This window comes from Sinohyriopsis cumingii, chromosome 1 (genome assembly GCF_028554795.1).
Source record: "Sinohyriopsis cumingii isolate HCF-2022 chromosome 1, ASM2855479v2, whole genome shotgun sequence".
Lineage (NCBI taxonomy): Eukaryota > Metazoa > Mollusca > Bivalvia > Unionida > Unionidae > Sinohyriopsis > Sinohyriopsis cumingii.
The window spans coordinates 77,076,998-77,100,246 of NC_142961.1; the positions used below are offsets into that span (position 1 = coordinate 77,076,998).

General features: G+C 34.5%; 1 protein-coding gene across 1 annotated transcript in view; it reads left to right on the forward strand.

Moving 5' to 3' along the window:
- Positions 1-22,176, forward strand: part of LOC149807163 (palmitoyl-protein thioesterase 1-like) — a 40,806-nt gene extending 18,630 nt beyond the window's left edge. Inside the window, exons 6-10 of the mRNA XM_089962935.1 lie at positions 4,983-4,997; positions 9,322-9,412; positions 11,751-11,849; positions 13,083-13,154; positions 18,476-22,176. Coding sequence (XP_089819061.1) covers positions 4,983-4,997; positions 9,322-9,412; positions 11,751-11,849; positions 13,083-13,154; positions 18,476-18,601 — 403 coding nt within the window. The 3' untranslated portion in view covers positions 18,602-22,176. The remainder of the gene's footprint in view (positions 1-4,982; positions 4,998-9,321; positions 9,413-11,750; positions 11,850-13,082; positions 13,155-18,475) is intronic.
- The last annotated feature ends 1,073 nt before the right edge of the window (positions 22,177-23,249 follow it).

The window sequence follows — 23,249 nt, forward strand, 5'->3', positions numbered from 1 at the left end:
TACTATATAAAGCCCAATCAGATAGGTTCAGCATTTAAAATATTTTAGACGTTGTGCGAGACAGTTCAAGCTACTGTTACATAAAACTTATTATTTTATCCATTTACGTACAATAAAGAACAGTAATGCCTCGAAAGTGTGTTAATACCGCGGACAATTTTTGCTATATTTGTGGGAAAGTGACATTTGCCAACCAGAAGAAAAGTATCAATTCTCAAGTGAAGAAGGCATATCATCTTTACTTCGGATGCAAGGTTGGTGACCAAGACAAGCCTTGGGCTCCGCATATATGCTGTGCTACATGTACAACACAGCTTTCACAGTGGTTGAATTGCAAAAGGTCATCAATGCCGTTTGCAGTCCCAATGGTGTGGAGAGAGCCAAGCAACCACCTAAATGACTGTTACTTCTGCTTGGTTCCTCCTCTTTCCGGCGGAATAACGAAGCGAAAGAAGTCGAGAATAGTCTACCCAAACATTCCGTCTGCATTGAGACCAGTTCCACATGGTGAGGGACTTCCTATTCCAGAACCTCCAGCAGAATATTCTCTTGATTCATCTGACGAAGACAAAGGTGAGTCGACCTGTTCTTCTCCTGGTCCATCAGCATGCAGTGATCCAGATTTTCACTGTGGTGCATCATCAACCCCACACAGAATAACACAGGAAGAACTAAATGACCTGATTCGTGATTTGGACTTATCAAAGAACAAGGCAGAATTGCTAGGATCAAGACTCCAACAATGGAATCTTCTAGAAGAAGATGTCACAATTACTGCATATCGAAAGCGCCACCAGCAATTGGAGCCTTTCTTCAGAAAGGAAAGTAATCTGATATTCTGTTCCGATATTGAGGGCCTCATGAATGCTTTAAAAATCACTCATGACCCACAAGAATGGAGACTATTTGTGGACTCTTCGAAACTGAGTCTCAAGGCTGTGCTTTTGCACAATGGAAACATTCTTCCATCTATTCCAGTAGCGTATGCTGTCCACATGAAAGAGACATACGAGAACTTAAGGCAGCTACTGAATTCCATTGAGTATAACAAGTACAGCTGGCACCTCTGTGGTGATTTGAAGGTAGTTGCCCTTTTAATGGGACTGCAGCAAGGATATACAAAATACATGTGTTTCTTATGCGAGTGGGATAGCCGAGCAAGGGAAATGCACTACATGAGGAAGGAATGGACTCACAGGCAGAATGTAGCCATTGGAGAGAAGAATATCCAACACCCAGCTCTGGTTGAGGCTCAGAAAATCTTGCTACCACCCCTTCACATCAAACTAGGTTTGATGAAGAACTTCGTGAAAGCCATTGACCGGACTTTGCCAGCATTCCGATACCTGCATGAAAAATTCCCTCGACTCAGCGAAGCAAAGATTAAAGAGGGAGTTTTTGTGGGTCCTCAGATTCGAGAGCTTTTCAAAGATGACCGGTTCAACAACTTGCTGGAAGGTGACGCGAAACAAGCATGGAATGCTTTTCGCCTAGTTTCTACAAACTTCCTCGGAAATGTTAGGGCAGAAAACTATAAGGAACTAGTAGAAGACATGTTGATGAAGTATAAGAAACTTGGCTGCAATATGTCTCTAAAGATTCACTTCCTTCATTCCCATTTGGATTTCTTTCCTAGCAACTGTGGTATTGTTAGTGATGAACACGGCGAACGTTTTCATCAAGATATCGCAACAATGGAACAAAGATACCAGGGAAAATGGTCCACTACAATGCTGGCTGACTACTGCTGGACACTCCTCAGAGATGCTCCCGAACAGCTGTACAAGAGACAGGTGAAGAAATCTAAGATGTAGTCAATGACTTGATTTTTTATAGGTAGGCTATTACAGTTGACCTTTTACTATTGGAATGCATTTCGTTATGTAAACATTAATTTCTTGCAGATTACAAAAAAACTAGAGCCAATTTTGCAATTTGACTGTCATATTCGTGTTCAGCACATAAAAATTGATAAGAATTGACTAATTTTATTTCAGTAACATGACTTTTGTAAAAATTTGTTGTCCAGTGTATTATTAACACTTATTACCTAATAAGTCAGTACCTTTTTAGCGGATGACAATATTTCCCTCAATGTAAGATAGTTTCCTGCTGCTCTTGATTCAGGGTTCCCTCACTACAGAGAAATTGGGACAAAGTTGGAAAAAATGATTTTAAAAAATTCCGACCATGAAAAGTCCTTAATTGTTGCAAATATTGATGAAAATCAGGTAAAAACCTGAGAATTTTCTGCCACCACTTGATTACAGAAACAGTTATATAATAGTCTTATAACTGAACTGATTGGAGTTTAAATTGATTGAGTTTTGACCAGAATATTTGAATGTTACGATATGGATCAATTGGATGCCTGCTGTAAACATATTTGTATAGTCAATCCAAGTAGTCATTTGATTAGATTCATCTAGTAGACTGGTTTATCTACAGACAGCTCCATATCAGTGTCCTAATGAAGAAGGTATGAAGACCATTCAGTCATACAAGAAGACAAAATATCTGTGACTTGTGATCTTGGAGAGTTTTAAAGATAAATTATCCAGCTTATTATCACCGGTAACCTTGGCCACTCCCAGCCTTTGTGAAAAATGGGCAGCCATTGCTTATAGATAGAGCAGGAAGTCCGATTTGATATAGCCTCAAATGTTGAATCTTTGAGCTGAACATTGATGCTAAATCCTTACACTGTTTGAGATGTAGCTTTCAAATATCCGTGTCATTTCTTACAGGAGAAATTAGAGAAATATTGCCCCTTGTATTATGTATTAGGTAAAGTAATAGAAACAAATGACACTCTGTGAGTATCAACACAGGTTTGGGAACTGGTCTATCAGACATAATTGAATTCTACAGAAAATTCTATCCTTTTTTATGAAGTAGGATATAATTTTGATGGTCTTTTTGTCAAAATTTAAATCAACCCTTTGTCATTTGGGCCTTTTAAGTGATGGATTTTTTAACCAAATTGTCTTGAGGAGTTCAATTCATTTGAAAAATGTTCTTAGTTTTTATTTTTACTGGCACAGATTAATTCAGGGTTTAAAACATTTTAATTTACAACATAAGCATACTTTGCATTTGTAGTGTTTTTATACTCTGTTAGGAAATGTTTACTTTGTATATCATGCTATTATAGATTTCAAGTGGTACATGTACCAAACCCTTGCATACGGTTTGGAGTTTGTTGAAAACAATAACATTTGTTTTCAGTAATTAAATGCTGTGTCAGTTAATAGATATTCTACTTGAGACATTGCAGTCTTCCTTTACAACTGATTATTCTGATTTCTTTGAAAAATTAGAAGTTTGAAGAAAACAAAACTAATTTCAATTGTTCATTCTATTCTTGTTTCCTCATACCAACATAATGCAGTTCAGCAAAGCAAAGTTAACATTTTTATTCTGTAAATTGAAATGACTTAATGTGCAAATTTTTATGAATTTTCAGCAGTAAAACTTGCTTGTTGTGATATGTTTTATATGTTAATACATGGTCAAATGTCTGATTCAGTTGTTGTGGGTGAATCTAGAAATAGAAACATCTTTTGATTTGAAAAATGCACTTTTCTTGGATAAAATTTTCTTTATTTCCATTTAGAAATAGTCATATATGAACCTTGAAAGAATTAATTTCATCCTGGAAAATATTTGGTAAAGACCTGAACATTTTTCTTTAAAAAAAATGAGAATGATGTTGATTGGGGGTGAACTTAACAAAATCCAGGTCATACAGTTTGTTGACAAAAAGGGGCTGGTGGTGAAGAATTAAGCACAGCAAAAAGTATTACTCTTGTTGTTTTATGTTTCTTAAATTTGACTTGATTAAAAACAATACTGCTGTAGTAAATTATACAGAGAAAACTGAATTAGTTTAACAAAATTAATTGCTAATTTGTCTTTTAAAAATCTGTCCATTGTTGGAAAAACCATTGTAATAAAATATTTAGCTTTGGATGTGCTTGTTTACTGTTTTATGGTACTTCCTGACCCTCTAAAGAAAATCATCCAGCATATTCCAATAGTCTTTATTAATTTGCTTTGAAGTGGAAAATATGACAAAATTAAAAGGAATCTTTTAGTCGATGACTATCAAGATGTTGAGCTCAAGATGCCACACATTCAATCTTTTTGTCATACACTTAAGATTACACGGATAAAATAATGTATTGATCCACTTAAGCATTCATTATGGAAACTTCTTACTTTAGATGTTCTTGAAGAGTCTGTAGGGGACAATATATGGTGTTTGTGGGAGGGGTTAGGAAAGAAGGATTCCACATAGTTTCACAGAATTTTAAGAGTTTTTGGAAAGATATATTTTTTGCATGGTCAGAATTGGATGACTGTCCCACCACAACTCCTGAACAAATGTTATCAGTGCCATTTGGGTATAATAAATATATCAAGATAAATGATAACACAATCTTTCTGAAGAAATTGTGTGAAAAATGTGTATTTTTGTTCCTTGCCTACAGTGGGTTCATACAAAAATATAATATCAGTATTACTTTTGTAGAATTCTGTTGAGTTCTTGCAAAAACACTACATATTAGAAATACAATGAAATTAGACTCTCCACTACATAAAAATATAAATCTTCTCAGGAAGAAGGACAAAATTGCATTTTTATTGTATACATTATATATGAGGGAAAAAAGGCCTTCCCGTTTAACTGGAAGCATTTTATGACTAGAGCCTGCCAGGAAAGTATGAGATGATAATATTTTGTGATTTGAAATTATTGAGTAACTAATAGTTATGATTTAAGTATTTTACATTTTTATCCAAATTTGAAAGAAATAATAATGTGGTATTTGGTTGTGGTTATTTTGAATAATTTGTTTTTTTATCATTTAATATATCATGGGATTTTTATTACAGTAATATAACTTTCTTTTTTGAAGTACTTTAATATAGCTTTCTTTGTTCAAATAATTTAATATAGCTTTCTTTCTTTTTTCCAGCTATATACAGAACCAGTAAGATCATTTATATTTTCCACTCCTAATATATTTTAACGTGTTACAGACTTAGAAATTGAAAGTCAGTGACTCATCTAAGAATAATTTGCTGCACCCTATTTATATATAATTTAATTAGATTGTTAAAATGTGAAATGTTCCTGCTGTAAAATCCCATACACAATGAGAAATAGCAAAAAGGCATTGAGCTCCATATGATTTGGAACTGCAGCTTCTGAAACTGTACCGGAGGTAATTAAGGTAATTAAGGTCTAAGTGTACTTTACAAACTTTTTTGTTGAACATAATGTTTACCATTGCTGTAGTCTCAGATCACATTTTTGAACTTTTAAATGCATGTTTTTCAACTTGACAATAGCAGTACATGATATTTTGTTACACTTTACTGAAAAATAAAAAAATAAAATTGACTGCCTTACTGAGGTGGTCTTGTTAGAGTTGGCAAGTTTGATAACATGATACTACTTCAGACCCAATGACCAAAATTATTTCTTGCGAATGTAGAACTTTTAAGATCCATTAAATGCTAATTGTAACTGAAGACCATTGAACTTGAATTGATTTATCAAATGGATGACAATATGGGTGGAATGAAAATCTCAGGAAGCTTAGTATTTTGTCTTTCCACAGATTTGCTGGTCATTCTCACTATACTGCATTCAGTTAAATAATGCAGTCAGCAGTTATGGACCCCAGTTACTGCTCAATACTGAATTTGAAATCTGTATCACCGCCATTATAATTTGATCAAATTCAGCAAATCTGAAAACAATAGTTGTCTCCAAGTTATTGATATTAGTGGCAGTTCATTCCTAAACTACCTGACAGATTGCCAGGAAACTTTGCACACACATTTACCCTGAAGTATTGTTGGACCTCAATGAAAATGTTGCTGTTTGAACATCCAATGTGGCCTTCACAGCGGCCTTCTGGAAAATCTTGTTATTGCTACCCCTCCTTTGTGGATGGTCAGATCAACTTGGGAGGTTTCGCCTTCAGATACATTCCCTGATCACAGTAATGTATAGAAAAATAAGTGTCTTTTCTGTATCTGTAATACATATGAAGGGCTGTAACTCCTGCCCACAAACCGCTTCGGTGGCCTAGTGATTAGAGCATCTGCCTCAGATGTGGAAGGTCGTGGATTCGATTCCTGGCCAAGTCATACCAAAGGCTTACAAAAATGGTACTAACAGCTACCTTGCTTGACGTTCTGCATTAAGAGGTTAGTGTTAGGACTGGTCGGCCTGGTGTCAGGATAATGTGACTGGGTGGGACATCATGCTACATGTCTGCGACATGATGCCCCTGTGCAAGGCATCACTATAAACTGCCACACTGCAGACATCGTAGCGATATGACTGATTTTTTTTTAAAGCTACGTTAAAAATCTAAATCACACACAAACTCCTGCCCATTACCTATCCTTACCACTGCCAGGTATCAATAGTTTAAACTTTTGATACTGTACAGGTAGCATCATACTGTAGACCTCCCAAAAATTATGTTATCTCCATGGTTTTCAAACCATCTGTCCCATTATTTGGGTTTTTACTGTATAGGAAGGAAGCTACTACAGGCGGTATACATTATATTTTGATTCTGAGCAATTTTTGTGTGAATTTGTCACATTCATGGGTTTCAGTTATTATGACCATATGCTCCATCATATTATCATGGATGCCTGTTACTGGTTCACATATTAGTGCTAACTAGTTTTTGCTCACTCAGCTATTAACAAGTGTTGGTTTTGCAAATTATGAACACATTGGACTTGTTAATTTATTAATTTTTTGTTGTTCTTGTTATTTCTGTTAAATGATGACAACAAAATGACCCAAATAGAAGAAGTTAAAGGCCACCAAGGCCACACGACATGTGCCTTACCTACTCAAAATACACATCAACTGCGACCTGCAGTTTTTGTGCCGTCTGGTCAGAGGATATCTGGCCAACTGTCCTTTGGAAGCATGTTAAAAAAAAACGGACAAAACTGATAAATCTCACATCAAGGAGCCTGACAATTTGGGTATCCACCCCAGGATGGATTCAGCTGTGAGTTTTGTGCGGACACCATCTGCCACCATTATATTAGCAGAATTGGAGGAGCAAGATGCTGCAGTTCTTCCATCCTCACAGTTTTGCACACCATTATTAGAACTATCGATGCATCACCTGGTCCAGGAAAAGATGATACAATTATTACACAGTAATCCAGGCAGTTCTGAAGCTTTTTTTTTAGAGAGCCAATTAAGAGCAACTTTCTCATCAGGCTGGTAGAAGATGCACTCAGGTGCCTTTTAGACTGAGCTCCATAATCAACAGTTTAGCAGCTGTTAGGATGACTGCTGATATTTTCTGTAAAGTTGATAACATGTTTCAAACAACATTGAAACTGGTAAGTAATACTGTAGCCACATCATCATTGTTAGATTTGATCTTGTTAGCAATTTCCAGCTTGCCCAAAATAAGGGTGAAAGTTATGCCGCAATGACTAGAATTGTGAAATTTATTAACAGAGATGCATGTCTCCATTCACCATCACTTAGGCTGCATCATGCCCTGGCATTGTGGCTGAAACCGTTTGGATTGCCATTGCTGTTTGGAGTAAAATTCAAGGAAGTGAGACAAGCAGCTCATGAACTGTCCCTCCAATTTGCTGTGCAGCCTTAACAGTCCTATAAATCTAATCAGTATCATCCTCAGAGGAAAGATGATTGGAAAACAGATAAGGGTTAATTTGCTCTCCCAATCATGGAACCATTCTCAATCCCACTCAGATGTCAGTAGGCAACAATCTCCTTGGTTTAGGAGGTAACCTTATAGAGGGGACAAGGGTTCTTGTTCCCCAACCTCCTAACTCTCACCATTGACTCTCCATTTTGTCTGTCCAGAGACAGACTACCAGGGGATACAAGACTTCTGTATTTCAGCCCTCACTGAATTGCTCTGATTCCACAAAACAAGTTGTTTTGGAGGGACTTCAGATTTGGTTTATCCAAACCCACAACTTTTGTCCATCCTGCTCAGGATGAACATACTGTCTGAGAAGGACAAAATTATACAGCAGGGATCTCGTCATTAGTTGACAAGTTAGTGGTGGGGATTGTTCGGAAACTGCAGTCATCAGGGTTCTATTCTAGGCCTTTCTTTATGAAAAAAGTCAATGACAAGCTCAGGCAAGTCATTGACCTAAGCCATTTGAAGAAATACATAGTTCTATCAAAATTAAAGATGGAGAAAGAACAGTTTTACTCTCCATTGGAGGGATGAATTCACCATCAGTATCGATCTGACAGGTACATACTTTCATATGTCTATCCATGCATCATCATGGAGATTCCTATGATTTGCATATTGAGGGAATATCTACTAGTTCCAAGCTCTTCCATTTGGTCTAAACGTCAACCCTTGGGAGTTTATAAAGAGGAGGAACTGTATTATAACAATATGCATTATAGGATGGAACCATGACATGACTGTGTTATAACTGTTATGTATATTTGATTTAATTTATATTGATTTAATTTGTTTGTTTGAAAGTTTTAATTTTTTTATTCTATTGCATGCTATTGTAATATAAATTTTTTTATTGGAATAGAGGTCAGTTCATCCAGATTCGAACTCAGTTTCATTTGGACTTTTTATTACTAGGGCTTTTATTTATTAATTCTTGGGTTAGTTTTGGATTTGATTCATACCGTAAGTTCTTTTTCTCACTTTTATCTTGTTTTTCTAGGGAAATAAATTATTTGTTAAATTTGTTAAAGCTTGTTGTCTTCACTCTTTTCTTGTTACGTTTTGTAAGAGCCTAATCATGTAACAATAACAATATGCATTATAGGATGGAACCATGACATGACTGTGTTATAATAATATGCATTATAGGATGGAACCTTGACATGAGTGTGTTATAACAATATGCATTATAGGATGGAACCTTGACATGACTGTGTTATAACAATATGCATTATAGGATGGAACCTTGACATGACTGTGTTATAACAATATGCATTATAGGATGGAACCTTGACATGGCTGTGTTATAACAATATGCATTATAGGATGGAACCATGACCTGACTGTGTTATAACAATATGCATTATAGGATGGAATCATGACATGACTGTGTTATAACAATATGCATTATAGGATGGAACATTGACATGACCGTGTTATAACAATATGCATTATAGGATGGAACCATGACATGACTGTGTCATAACAATATGCATTATAGCTTATAACCTTGACATGACTGTTATGCATTATAGTGTGGTTCTTCTGAATGCATGCTATTGATTCCGATTCCCATCCACAGCCTAGTTCAAGCCGAGTATTGGCATGATCCACTGAATGAGGACGAGTACAGAAAAGCCAGTATCTTCTTGGCAGATATCAATCAGGAAAATGTGAGCAAAGCAATTTTTCTGTTAGATTCTAGAACACATCGAGGATGATATATGTTTTCATAATGGTTATGAATAATTCATGAATGTCAGCAGGTTAGATTCACTGAATGAGATGATCTTGGACACAATGAGATGTTTTGCCATGCTTGTATGTATTATTGATTACATATCTCATGGAAATAATGTTCTGCACTCATCTGTTTTATTGTTGAGAAAATAAATATGTACTTGTGTTGGTTGTTGTTAGGCCAGGGAGATAATATATTGTAGCAGTAATAAATGATGGAAGACGAGTCACAATATAACAATGAATAAATTGTCAAAATGTAAGCAGTATGAGGTCATTCAGTTAGGCCGTGACATTGTACACATATAAACACTGCCCACTTTTGAAGTGGTGCTGAGTGCAGGACATGCATATCTATGGTGGCTACCAGAGAATTGCTTTCTATGATTCAGTGAAATATTTAGCAATAATGGTGAATAATTTGCCACTAAAATATATATAATAAAAGTTTGTTTTCATTAATTTGACTTGCGTATATTTGAAAATTCTGTTGTAAGAGTTAATTGTATATTATACACTTGGAATTATGTTTTGTTTCAAAACTAGGCTTTATGAATGATGCGAAGATACAAATAATTACCTTTGTCCACCATGGCCTTTAGTAGATTTAATTGATTTCATTATGATAGAATTTAACATCATTATCATCTTTGTAAGGTTAGCATTTTTAAAATACATACATATCTAGGTAAAGCCTTTATTAATTAATTTATTTTCCTGCCTACATGTATATAGTATTACCTATAATCAACTTGACTGAAAAATTGTTAAAGCTATGTTAAAAATCCAAATCACACACACTATAATCAACCTACCTATCTACCTATCTACCTATATTATAACGAAATACTCATGTGTAGGTCTTTCCTTCATATAGAAGTATTCTATCCTTAATGGACCAAACATTGGCTTTTTTTAAAAGAATATATTAAAGCAGAGAAGACACATCTTTTATTTAATATTGTTTTAAAATTAGAATACTAGTCCCTGTTTTAGCTTGTGTTACTTGTTTAGGCTCGAATAAACAGTAACACAGATAGAGGGAAAAAAACAGCTTTTTAAAAGTTAACAAATAATTTATTTTCCTGGAAAAATTCTGTAAAAATGAAAAAAGAAGAACTTACGGTTTTAAGAATCAAATCCAAAAATAATCGAAGAATAATCCACAAATTATTTTGCAAAAGTCCTTGTAACAAATGTTCTAATAGTTTCAAGTTCAAATCCTGATGGAAAATCCAAGATGGATGATGATGACGTATGCTGTGGTCATTACTGTGCTTATCTACGTTCCTTGTAGAAATAAAAATAATGGCACTCCGGTGTTGGAAATTCAAATTAAATTTGTAAGCAATGTCTTTCCAAAATCTCATTGTGAGCACTCCTCAAAATATTTCCAGAGAAAAAAAAGAATTAATCCTTTTGAAATCCAACTGATCTAAAGAAAATTAACTCAAAATCTGGCTACATCAAACTAACTTGACATCAGTGTAAAAAGCCCCAAACTGAGAGATCTCTCTCTAAAACAAAGGTTATTTTGTATTATAAGACGCAGTTTCGAAATTCCCCCAAGTTGCGAAATCAGAAGGGGGTCACGTGATCATGTTTATACCACGTACACAGAATATGGCCTTGATTAGACCAATAATTTTCTCTAAGAAATAAAAAATAAAAAAGTTGTTTACATCTTAAGCCCAAAGCCCTATCATGACCTTGACAACAATCGATCATTTTAAAATAAAAATAGAACTTTGTTTACTAATTTTGAATCAAGGTAAGCATCCAGGCCAACACCTGGTGTTTATGAAAAGAATGATTCAGGTCAACCGATTTTCTAGAAAAATATCATCTCCAGTGAATAAATTTACATTATAACAGCATATAATAGAATACAAAATTTAAAACTGAAAAACAATTAAATTAAAATAAATATGAATTAAATCAGATGTACGTAACACTTGTATACAGAGTATTGAAATGGTGGGACAGTGTAGTATGCCTATGGTGGGACTGTATAGTGTTCATATGGTGGGAATGTGTAGTATGCCTATGGTGGGAATGCATAGTATGCCTATTTTGGGAATGTATTGTATGCCTGTGTTGGGAATGCAAAGTATGCCTATGGTGAGAATGCATAGTATGCCTTTGGTGGGAATGTGTAATATGCCCATTGTGGGACTGTGTAGTATGCCTATGTTGTGAATGTATGCCTATGGTAAAACAATTGCTCATCATTTAAATATGCTTTTCATTTCTATATAAATAATTTGCAAGGTCAAGAACCCAACATATAAAGCTAACCTGGAGAAACTGAAGAATTTTGTGATGGTCCAATTTCTGAAAGACACTATGGTTGACCCAAAAGAGAGTGAGGTAATTATCTCCCTTTAAATTTGTATCTTTGTCACTAATTCAGGCATAACCATGTATCTCACTTGTTTTGCATCTCTGCAGTCACAGCTTTCTTTGTACATGGTAATTTTGAAAGATTCAGAGAGTCAGCACTAAGTGCCCTTAACTTTGCAAAAACCAGTGTCACATCTAAAATTTTTGAAAGTAAATTGGACCCAGTCTGTGCCTCCAATGCATGTTTGAAGATTTATTGACCAAACGGGAGATTGCAGTTGTTCAATTTTTCATTTTGATTGGTTTTTGCAAAGGTACAAATTTGCATAATTGAATCATTTTACTATATTGGTTGCCGTTGATTTTGGTTTAAGTTTGGTTAGTTGGTTGCATGCTGCTATTTTTATCACTTGAAAGTTTAGATGGTTCATTCAGATATATTCTTAAGTGACTGTGGTAATATGATGTCATTTTGGCCAATGAAATAACCTGCTACATGAAATCTTCATATTAATTAAATTATAATCTTCTCAATTCAAGTGTTAGTTGTTTTCAATCCAAGATCTTATTGCTACCCCTCCTAGATTGAAAATCATATCAGAATTGGATTTTCACCAGAAGACTTCTGTGATGTCTAAATGAAAATGGTGTCCATCTGATATCCAATATGCCCACCATGGCAACCATCTTGAAATCTTGTTATTTATGTTTCTGTTAAATGGAATGCCACATCAGCATGGGGTTATCACCAAAAGACTAATTATACTATCTTGTTGGTCCCGAATAAAAATGGTGCTGAACTGACTGCCACAATGAACATATTGCAAATCTTGTCACTAATTCTTCAGAAGGGATGGTCTTATAAAGATGTGGTTTTCACCAAAAGTGTTCTAATGGTGTCCAGTTTAGCCTAAATTAAAATTGTTCTGATTGTAGGTCTGGTATGTCTGCCATAGTGGCTAATTTGAAAATCTTATTACTCGAGAATACAGAGATGGCTTCAGTACTCTACAATTAAAAAGAAGAAATGATATCAACTTGAAATTCTGGAAAGCCAGGAGATTATCAGTTCATTTAATGTACTATTGTTGATTGTAAGTTACTTAATTGAATTTAATTAGTCTTTTATTTTTACAAACTAAGACATATTGAATTCAGGTTTTAATAATCTTCAAACTTATAGGTAGTACTTAAAATGAAATTTTTAAATTTTCAAATCAAATAGAATGAATTGCTTTAATTTTGTCATTTTCTCTTCAGTGGTTTGGTTTCTACAAACCTGGACAAGCAAAGGACATAAACAACCTTTTTGAGACCCCGCTGTACACAGAGGTAATAGCAGTTAAATGATAAATCAGATGACAACTACAAAAATTAAATGGGTGTTGGACTTCAAAGACACAAATATAATTAATTATGAATCTAATGACATTAGAGTATAGTCAAACCCATCATAAGCAGCCACTTCTAGGAAAATGAAACAAAGCTGCCACAGAACAAACCTATTTGTCTTGCTTAGCCTACTACTTTTCTGTTGGTTACAACAGTACACATTACATATCAAATTAATTAGTCAATGACAGGGTCAATCAGTGCTTGCGGAAACCCAAAGACAACACTCCCTCAATAACTCGAACACAAAGGGGTGAAAAATATTGATCACAGCATAAGTGACAGTACAAGCTTTTGCAATACCATTGAAAACTTAAGAGATGGAAATCAACCATGAGATGAGAGAGGGTGTGTGTATGTTTTTATATGGGTGTGAGGACCTGATTTGTGTTGCATACCATCATCTTGAGGAAGTAACTACATTTCAAGGAGTTGCACACCAGTTCTCTAAATGTGTGTTTGGAAATAGATTCAGAATGATCATTGGAGATGATTGATATGTTACTGTGAAAGTTATCTCAAAGTTGGTAAAGTCTGTATATGTGTAGTACAATTTAGTGCCTTCCCTTGGTGTGACTAGAAAAGGCATGTAAACATCAGCCAATCAGGGTGTTTGGCTTTAGCTCGTCTGTCAGCCATTCAGAATGATGCTTCTTTACATTGTCAGTGTAATGTACACTAATATTTATAACAATAATAACTTATGTGTGCTACTGTTAATGGTAATTCTTCTTTTTTTATATAAAAGCTATGCCATATAATAATGGCAGAAGATAATTTGCTATATTAGGCTTATAGTGTCTGTGATATTGATTGGTTTTCTTCATGTGCTTTTGGAAAATCATGAAGCCAACATCAACAATTTAACCAAGAACTACAGGATCAGCCTGGTAAGAAACAAGAAGGGTCTTTCTAAGTTGTTTATTATATTAGTCCAAAAGAGCCAATCATAGTAAATCATTAGTTAGCCACTCATATGACAACTTGACTTTATCCCTTTTCCAAATCAGCTTATCAATACTTTATATGGTCTTATTTTGAATCTTCATTTTACGTGAATGAAGCACACTACAGCTGTGGGTGAAGCCCACTACAGCTGTAAACGATGCACATAACAGTTGCAGTATCGAAGCATGTGCAGAGAAAATGTTAAACACTGATTTCAATTATACCCTTTAAGAATCTGCTACTTTAGAATAACATACCTCTACATGCATGTAGGGTACACCTTGTAATAACAGTAACAAATTTATTTGTACCTTGAGATTCCTTATCCATACTTTCTGTAGAATCTAATGTGTAGTATATACAGTTATTTCTTGTACAATTTTTAATGTCTTATTGCATCGAGCTTTATTTATATCTGACATTGATACAAAATTATATAATGGTTTCTAGTAATTCAAGTATTTCTTTTCTTAAATTTTGTACATGTCCCATTGATGAGTAAAATAAGAATTGACTTGAATTATAGGGCAACCTCAGTGTTTTATTGGTCCATAACAAAATATGCAGACAGCATGATAATACAGATACAATGCTTGATTCTCTGCATATGTAGACAGCATGATAATACAGATACAGTGCTTGATTCTCTGCATATGCAGACAGCATGATAATACAGATATGGTGTTTGATTCTCTGCATATGCAGACAGTATGATATACAGATACAGTGCTTGATTCTCCGCATATGCAGACAGCATGATAATACAGATACAGTGCTTGATTCTCCGCATATGCAGACAGCATGATAATGCAGATACAGTGCTTGATTCTCCGCATATGCAGACAGCATGATAATGCAGATACAGTGCTTGATTCTCCGCATATGCAGACAGCATGATAATACAGATACAGTGCTTGATTCTCCGCATATGCAGACAGCATGATAATGCAGATACAATGCTTGATTCTCTGCATATGCAGATAGCATGATAATACAGATACAGTGCTTGATTCTCTGCATATGCAGATAGCATGATAATACAGATACAATGCTTGATTCTCTGCATATGCAGACAGCATGATAATACAGATACAGTGCTTGATTCTCCGCATATGCAGACAGCATGATAATACAGATACAATGCTTGATTCTCTGCATATGCAGATAGCATGATAATACAGATACAGTGCTTGATTCTCTGCATATGCAGACAGCATGATAAGTTTTCACTATTAAATAATGTTCAGATTTTTCATCATTTCTTAGCAGTTTGAAAACTTGAACTTCTTTGTATCAAATTATTTGAATTATTTAAATACATTTAATGTAGGCAAATTAAATTTTGCAAGCTTTTTGATCAGTGTTTAAAAGAAAGACAGTTTGACCTTTTATCCAATTTGGAAGCAACTGCTTATAATGCAGATTATTTCATGCATAAAATCAAAGATATTGAGATAGGTCATTTGGACTTATTTATGCCTAGAATTAAAGATACTGCACATTTTTTTAATGTGATGCCATTTTTGTTGAGCCCCTTGGTACAAGCTTACCATAGTATCACTTTACATAGTGTGCATGTCCTTAAATACGTCCTTGCTTACCCTAGACCCCACCCCCTGAGTGAAGTTGTTTACTTCCTTTCATTTCACTGCCATTTTGTCCAAAATTTCTTCACATGATTTGGAATGCAGCACTAAGGCAAACTCAAGCTGTTGTCGTGGCCAGCTCTTGTATTAATTCATTAATGACATCAAATTCTTGGAAGGAAAATGTGAATATCTGTATAGCTTTATTAATATAGAATACAGTTTAGAAACAAAATCCTACCTCTTTTTTACTTTGACTACTTGGACATGCAGATGTTACAGAATTATGCCTAGTTTGCTTCTCAGGCTCTGTTAATGGAGTCATGAAACTGATAGAAATGTGAGTACTTGACCATTTTTCAGAATTCAGGTTACTGTGATGTAGTTTGTGCACTGTGACAGTTCTTAACCTTAAATTAAGTTTAACTACCAGGCATTGTTTGTTGACTATTAAAAGGCTGAGCATATAATGTACTGTTCATGGGACTCTTGTTCAGAATGTTTGGTGTTCATGGGGTGGGGTGGGGTGGGGTGGGGTGAGGCATACTTGTCTTACAAACATAGATCTAATTATGAATTTATGGGATTCAACTTGTGCATTTAATCTTTGGTGAGGGGATGTTCATCTTGTGATCTGATGCATTGAGTACATGCACAAGATATCTGAAACTAAATGTAACAGAATGCATACAAACACTTTGCATTTTGATTTTGATAATCAGCTTGGAACATGATATATTCTCATTCTTAAATATGTGAAATGATTGTGGATTATGTTCTAAAACTTAAAAAAAAACTAGGACTGTATCCAGTTGATTAGAACCCTCCTCTCTGTCACACTTTCTTTCTCTGTGTTTAATAAAATTTTCATAATTTTAATTCACATCAATAGTTACTAGCACAAGTCCTCAGTTTGATGCATTCTTTGAATGACAACCAGTCTCATTTAGGAAACTGCTTTCTGACTTCAAAACTGAGGTCCTCACAGGTAAACCATCTGCTTGTCATTGAAATGCTTTGTTCACAACTGAACTTTTGAAAAAAATATATAAATTCTTTTATGGGTGAATTGACAATTTAGATAGCTTTGTAATTTTTAAATTTTCACTCTCTTGAGTTGATGCTAAGGTTTTATTGATTCATTATATTTCTCAGTTCTCAACTTAGTGGTCATTTCTTAATGCTTAAATATAGTTCTTACAAATACCTCCTTATAATAATCATATAGTTAGAGAGGTCATTAAGTTGTGAAACAATGTTTGAAGTTTTGTATCTGTCTGTAGTTAGTTCCTAAGCATTCATATTAAAGTGTTCTCATGTTGCTGCAAGTTATGAATGAAACACAAGAAAAAGATTGTTCAAGCCATCAGGTTGATGTTACTTTGAGTGTAATTGGTCCTCACAATGATAGTCAAATAAGAGTAGTCCTCATAATCATTAAAGAGACATACAGGATAAAGGAAGTGATGTACAGGATAAAGGAAGTGATGTACAGGATAAAGGAAGTAATGCACATGTACAGGCCTGGCCTTTGGATGTGTGGGGCCCAAGGCAGCATGTGGGCCAAAGGCAGCAAGCGATGAGCACTGGGCCCCAAGCAAAAAAATTGCATTGCAAGGCAGTTGCCTCGTTTGCCTTGCCCTAGGGCCAGGCCTGCACATGTAGCCTGGACTGCAGTTAAAGCTTATATTCAGTTTTCTAATCTATGCTTTCATTCCTTCTTTGGGTGTTGGAAATGTCAAGGTCCTCACAAGTTGGTCAACACAATTGTGTATGTGTGTGTGTACATGGTAAATTACTTGTTTTATAATTTGTATTGGGAATAATTGTTAATAAATAACTTTCGTTTATTAAGTTTTTTTTTGTGGTACAAATTACCTTTAGTTTTAAAATAATCTATTTTTCAATGATCATTGAAAACATCACTGAAAGAGATTTCAGTCTTCATCACATGTACCATTGTGTATTACATCACTGCTTTTGCATGTGAGCGTGGATACATTCTAGTGTTATTGTTGATTAAGAAACTGAACTAGATTTTTTATATAGAAACAGTACCATCAAAACTGGGTTTTGTTATTGTTCTATCAGTAAAATATTGAAGCTGTGATTTCATTGCAAGTAGTATTGAAGTTTCGGCTCATCCTTGCACAAACCTCAGAGCACCACCAATTTAGGAATTTTATATTCACTACAAACTATGGATCTCTTTTTTTCCATAGTGAACCCTGGTCAGTGAAACTAAGTATGCCTTTGTCTGGACCCCATGCTATCCTTGATCACATTTGTGACTGATTAGGATAAACCATTAATTAAATGGTAGATGCTTGAATGTTGTTACTTACATAATTATACAGATTTGTATGCCTTTCAATTCTTTCATTTTGCCTCCTTTCCTTGATTTGATACGAGACATAATGTGATAAATACAAAATGGGTCCAATTTTAATTAATTGGAACAGTACATCAAAGATTTCTGCAAATCACAGATCAAAACAGTCAGCACTCAGATTTTCAGACAGATCTGGGTTTATACAGTTGGGCTCTACTTTAAATGAGTATATATCATATGTGCTGTTGGTCTACTGGTTTCCCATTGAAGAACTGTTTACTCCACAAGCCTTTTACAGCACAGAACCAATCTGAATATCTTCTAGTGCTATAGCACCATTTAATCTGAACACATTATGTTATGGGTTAGTTACAGCATAATCTGTTTAATTTCAGGACTGGCTTGGTCTGAAAGTGTTGAACAGCACAAGTCGACTTCACTTCCTCAGCTCAGACACGGACCACCTTCAGTTTACAGAGACCTGGTTCATTGACAACATCATCAATAAGTTTTTGATGTGATTAGTGTTACAGAGAAGAGAGACATTGTTGTTTAGCATATTAACTTTTCCACTTGACCCATCCATGACAATTGTGCAAATATAGTTTTTAATAAGTCAGGCCATTAACATTTCTGTAGAAGTATTTAAAAATGTTCCAAACTAGTTTTCAGCTTTTCAGGATAAGTACTTCAGAATTTCTTGCTATAAGTTTTATGTAGAGTTTGTTAAGATTAGAGATGTGTTCATGGAACACTAAAGCCCCACCACATTACAGTGGAACCCCACTATAACGCAGTACTTTACTTTTTTCAGAGAACAACTCATTGGCACATATATGTGTATTCATGTCTAATATATATGATGAATAGGGTATCAACACCGTTTACTATCGTGCCATGCAGTTTATCCATAATGAATGTAATTCCATTGAAAAATTGCACAGATTTATAATATTGTCCCAGATCATTGTCTGAATTCAACGTCTAATATGTAGCATGAACAGAGTATTAACACCATTTACTTGCCATCTGATATCGTACCGTTGGGGCTTGCAATTAATCCATAATATATGTAATTCCTTTGCAAAAATTGCATACATATTTAAACTGTTCAATAATTTTGTCATAGATCATTATGCATCTGAATTCAATGGGAAAAATTAACAGCAAAATTAGGTTAAGAAAGACGAAGCATGTGTATGGTTTATTATGTTCCAAGGGGGGCCCAGAGTGGCCGAGTGGTATAACGCACTTGCCATTATGGATCACTGCCATCTCACCTGTCTGTGTGGGTTCGAGTCTTGGATTCAGCCAATGTGGGTATGTGAGAAAGCTTGCCAGTAGCTTTTAATGGGTCAGTGGTTCTTTCCGGGGTTTTCCTCCACCATTAATACTGGCCGCCATGGATAGCCTATCGTTTGCTGAAAAATGGCGTTAAACCCTACTACAACAACAACAACAACATTCCAGGGTCTATGAATTGTGTCTGTACAAATTTCATACTGCTAAAAATTTCTCGTATGTGTTTCCATATACATTTATCCATTGTAAATTTCCAATAATGAATGCTTATACGCCTTTTCATTTGAATGACTACAGCAAGAATAATTAACAGTCAACACATGCTTTCAGCGTGCTTGTAACTTTTACTTCAGATTTTGGGAATATCGAAAGAAACATGAAAACTACTGTACTAATCATTGCGCAAAGTGCATAAAATGACTTGCATTGTGAACTTGCTTTTCCATAATGGTAAAATATTTTTATAAAAAAAAGGAAATTAATAACGAGTTCATAAGCAAACACCATACACATGTAAAACCTGAGAACTAAGTACATTAGGCCTGCAATAGTCACGAGTCACTTTTATAAAAAGTTTAAGCTGATCCCATGTACAATTTCGTACCCTTTCAGTTTCCAACTAATAAAGCGAACATTATTTACTGGTCAACTGAAAGTGTCTAATAACACCGCCAAGCCAAGCAAACATGTTGGCAGCCTTCATTTTTTGATGTTTATTAAATTTTATCAACCACCACATTGTCTGCTGCTTGGTTGTGTTTGCAGTTAAAGAAGAAACACATGTTAACTATTGTTTGAGCAATGATTGTATAAGAATTAATTGAAGACAATCACAAAGACAACTTACTGGCTTTACTCATGGATCAGTAATAAGTAACATTTCTGATAATGTTTATTTTGGCATAACACTTCAAGAACCTGGTGAAATTGTTAAATTTCAGAAGCTATGCCACAATCGTATTAAATTCAAATTCATATGCGAACTCTTCACCAAAATGATAATAAACGTTTTACACACTATTTCTTGTACTTAAAAAAAAAAAAAAATTCCTTGGTACAAGAAAAATACACGTACATGTATTTAAAATTTCAGGAACCACACCATGATCATATTATATTCCAATTCATGTGATATCTTCCCCAAAATGATAATACATTTTTTATACACTGTTTCACGTACTTTCAACAAAAAATATTTTTTCATGTGCAAATGAATATACAAAAATTTCAGGAGCCACGCCATGACTGCATTATATTCGAATTCACGTTATGGTGGGGCCACACTGTACTTAAAATTACATAAACACAAATTTAACCAAGGTGTGATGGGACAGACAGAGGTAACACTGTATACCCCCCATCAGTAAAGCAAGGTGAAACATACAAAGTAACGAAATGTTTGATGTGCCACTGTCTAGGAAGATACTGTACATATATCCCTCCATATTTTTTTTTATAGCATCGCAGAAGTTGTTACTTATTAGTCAAATTATCAAGTACAATAGTATTTAAAGGGATACATGCAGGTAGTATCATCATTAAGTACAGTGTGTATTAAAGGGAGTTGAATATTTTGATTCAACAAGTTGTGTCTCTGTTCAATATTTATCCTTTACAAACTTCAAATTGTTGTCAGAAGATGCAGTATTTCTCGGTAATTTATCATGTTGAGAGAATCCATTGTATCAGCAAACTTGTATCTCTTATATTTTGTATAAGTGTCTTCAAACACATGTTGAATTGTACTGAATCATATTACTCAGTAAAATACCAATTATCTTAACCTAATTTTTCATTTCATTCTTCTTTTATGCTGAAAAGTGTTGAGTACCTAATGATTTTATCCTGCTATGTCACACATTTATCGTTATAAATGACATGTATTTTTGTTCACCCGTATCTTAATTTTTCTAATTTTTCAATATTCTTGCTCTTTTAGTGCTGTTGTTCACTCTATTTTATTTTATTGTTTTAAATTAACAATGTGACAGGTATGAAATGTTCAGATATACAGAAGACTGGTTGTCAGTATGGTACAAATGAAACCTCTGCAAAAAATTTTAAGTTAAGCCACTAGATAATATTTAAAGATTTTTTTCTTCAAAATGGTTCCTGATCTAGTTCATGATGTTTTACATGAGAAGACCGTATTTTATCACCTTAAATAGTCACATATAAGTTAGATCATGTTGCAAACTGCACAGACCCAGATCTGAAATTACATATTGCACTGGCTGTTCTGGGTCGATGTAGTTTGTTAGGACTAATCAGTAGAACAAACAACACCCTGATCAGCCAGCACATTGTGCAGTGACAGATCAGGGTTTATGTTGTTTGTAGTTGTATGTGACCAATAAGTGAGTATATATGGTAATTGAAACAATTTCACTTGTACCTGAAAATCTTATCTGGTCATTCAGAATAGAAATGGCTTGCGTTATGTAAAATGTATTCCAGGTAAAAAGAAAAATTCCAAAACACGAAATATTGCATTTTGCCTTTATAAATTTCAAGAAAATACTCACATACTCCCTACCATTGACACCAAATCAAAGAAACTAATAAATATCAAATTGTACAAATGTTACTAAAATTGTAAAAATTTTAACTAAAATAGGATGTGTAGTTATAATATTTTAGAAATCTAGAATCTTGAGTTTTGTTTTGCAGTGAGTGTGGAATTGTATATGCAGACAAACCCCATATTGGTAAAATTCTGTGATAGCTGGTGTTACCTGTTGCTGTATTTTGATTCATGCCTGTTATTGTGAAATAAATATAATTATTATTACAATGTGTAATTTATTTTTACCTCATCTTGCCATAAGGCCAGTGTGCTTTTGTATAGACTGGCATCTGTTGTATGTCTTAACAATTTTTACAACTCTGTAAACTCTGAAACCGTTTTGCTTAAATCTGGATTATGAGCTTATACCATCAAGATCCCAAACTACTTTCATAATGAACAAGATAATAATGAGGTTTATATTAATGAGGTTCACCCAGAAAACTATATTTCTAATCCAGTTCTGATTTACGCTTGCATCGAGTTGACTGGGCATGTAACTACTTCGGATACCATATTTCTGATCGGATTTTGATCAAACTCGGAATATGGGCCTTTTATCATCAATATCACAGTTGAGTTCAATAATGAGGATGAATCACATAGTATTGAGGTGAACTTGAATTTGGTTCCCTTAGCTTGTACTTTGGAAGCTATATTTATCACCTTATTTCAATTATTCTTGGTCCAGTAAATCAGTCCCCAAACTTGTATCGGTCTATGTTCATTTGTGATTGGATCTCAACAATCGTAAAATACTTCAATTATTGTTGACATATTTATTCCATCAGTATTGAGCAACCATCAGATGTGACTTTCACTCAATCTATATATTTTGGTCACATGTTTCCAGCATCCATGGATTTGTCATGTGCTTTTCACATGATAAATAACATCTCATAATGTAGATATTAACACAACTAAACAATGTGGCAAATTGTAAAGAGGATGCATGGAAGTAGTTTGGGTTGCAATTTACAATTAAAGGCAAGGCAGTGTGAATCCTTATTAAAATTAGCTGAGGGAAACAGTGCCAGATTAAACCCTATGGAGGCCCTTAGGCAGACAAAATCTTGGGGCCCCCCTCACAGATTATCTCCTAATATTATTTTGATCCGTTGACATGGGACACCTAGGCCAGTGCCTACTCTGCCTATTTGGTAATCCAGCACTGGAGGGAAAGCATGTTGTTGCTTTTGTATCAAGAGACTCAGCAAAAAGCCTGATAAATTTTCATTTTTCCTTCTTAAAGACATAGGTACATTAAATTTAAAAAAAAAATTAAGATATGTTGACGATTT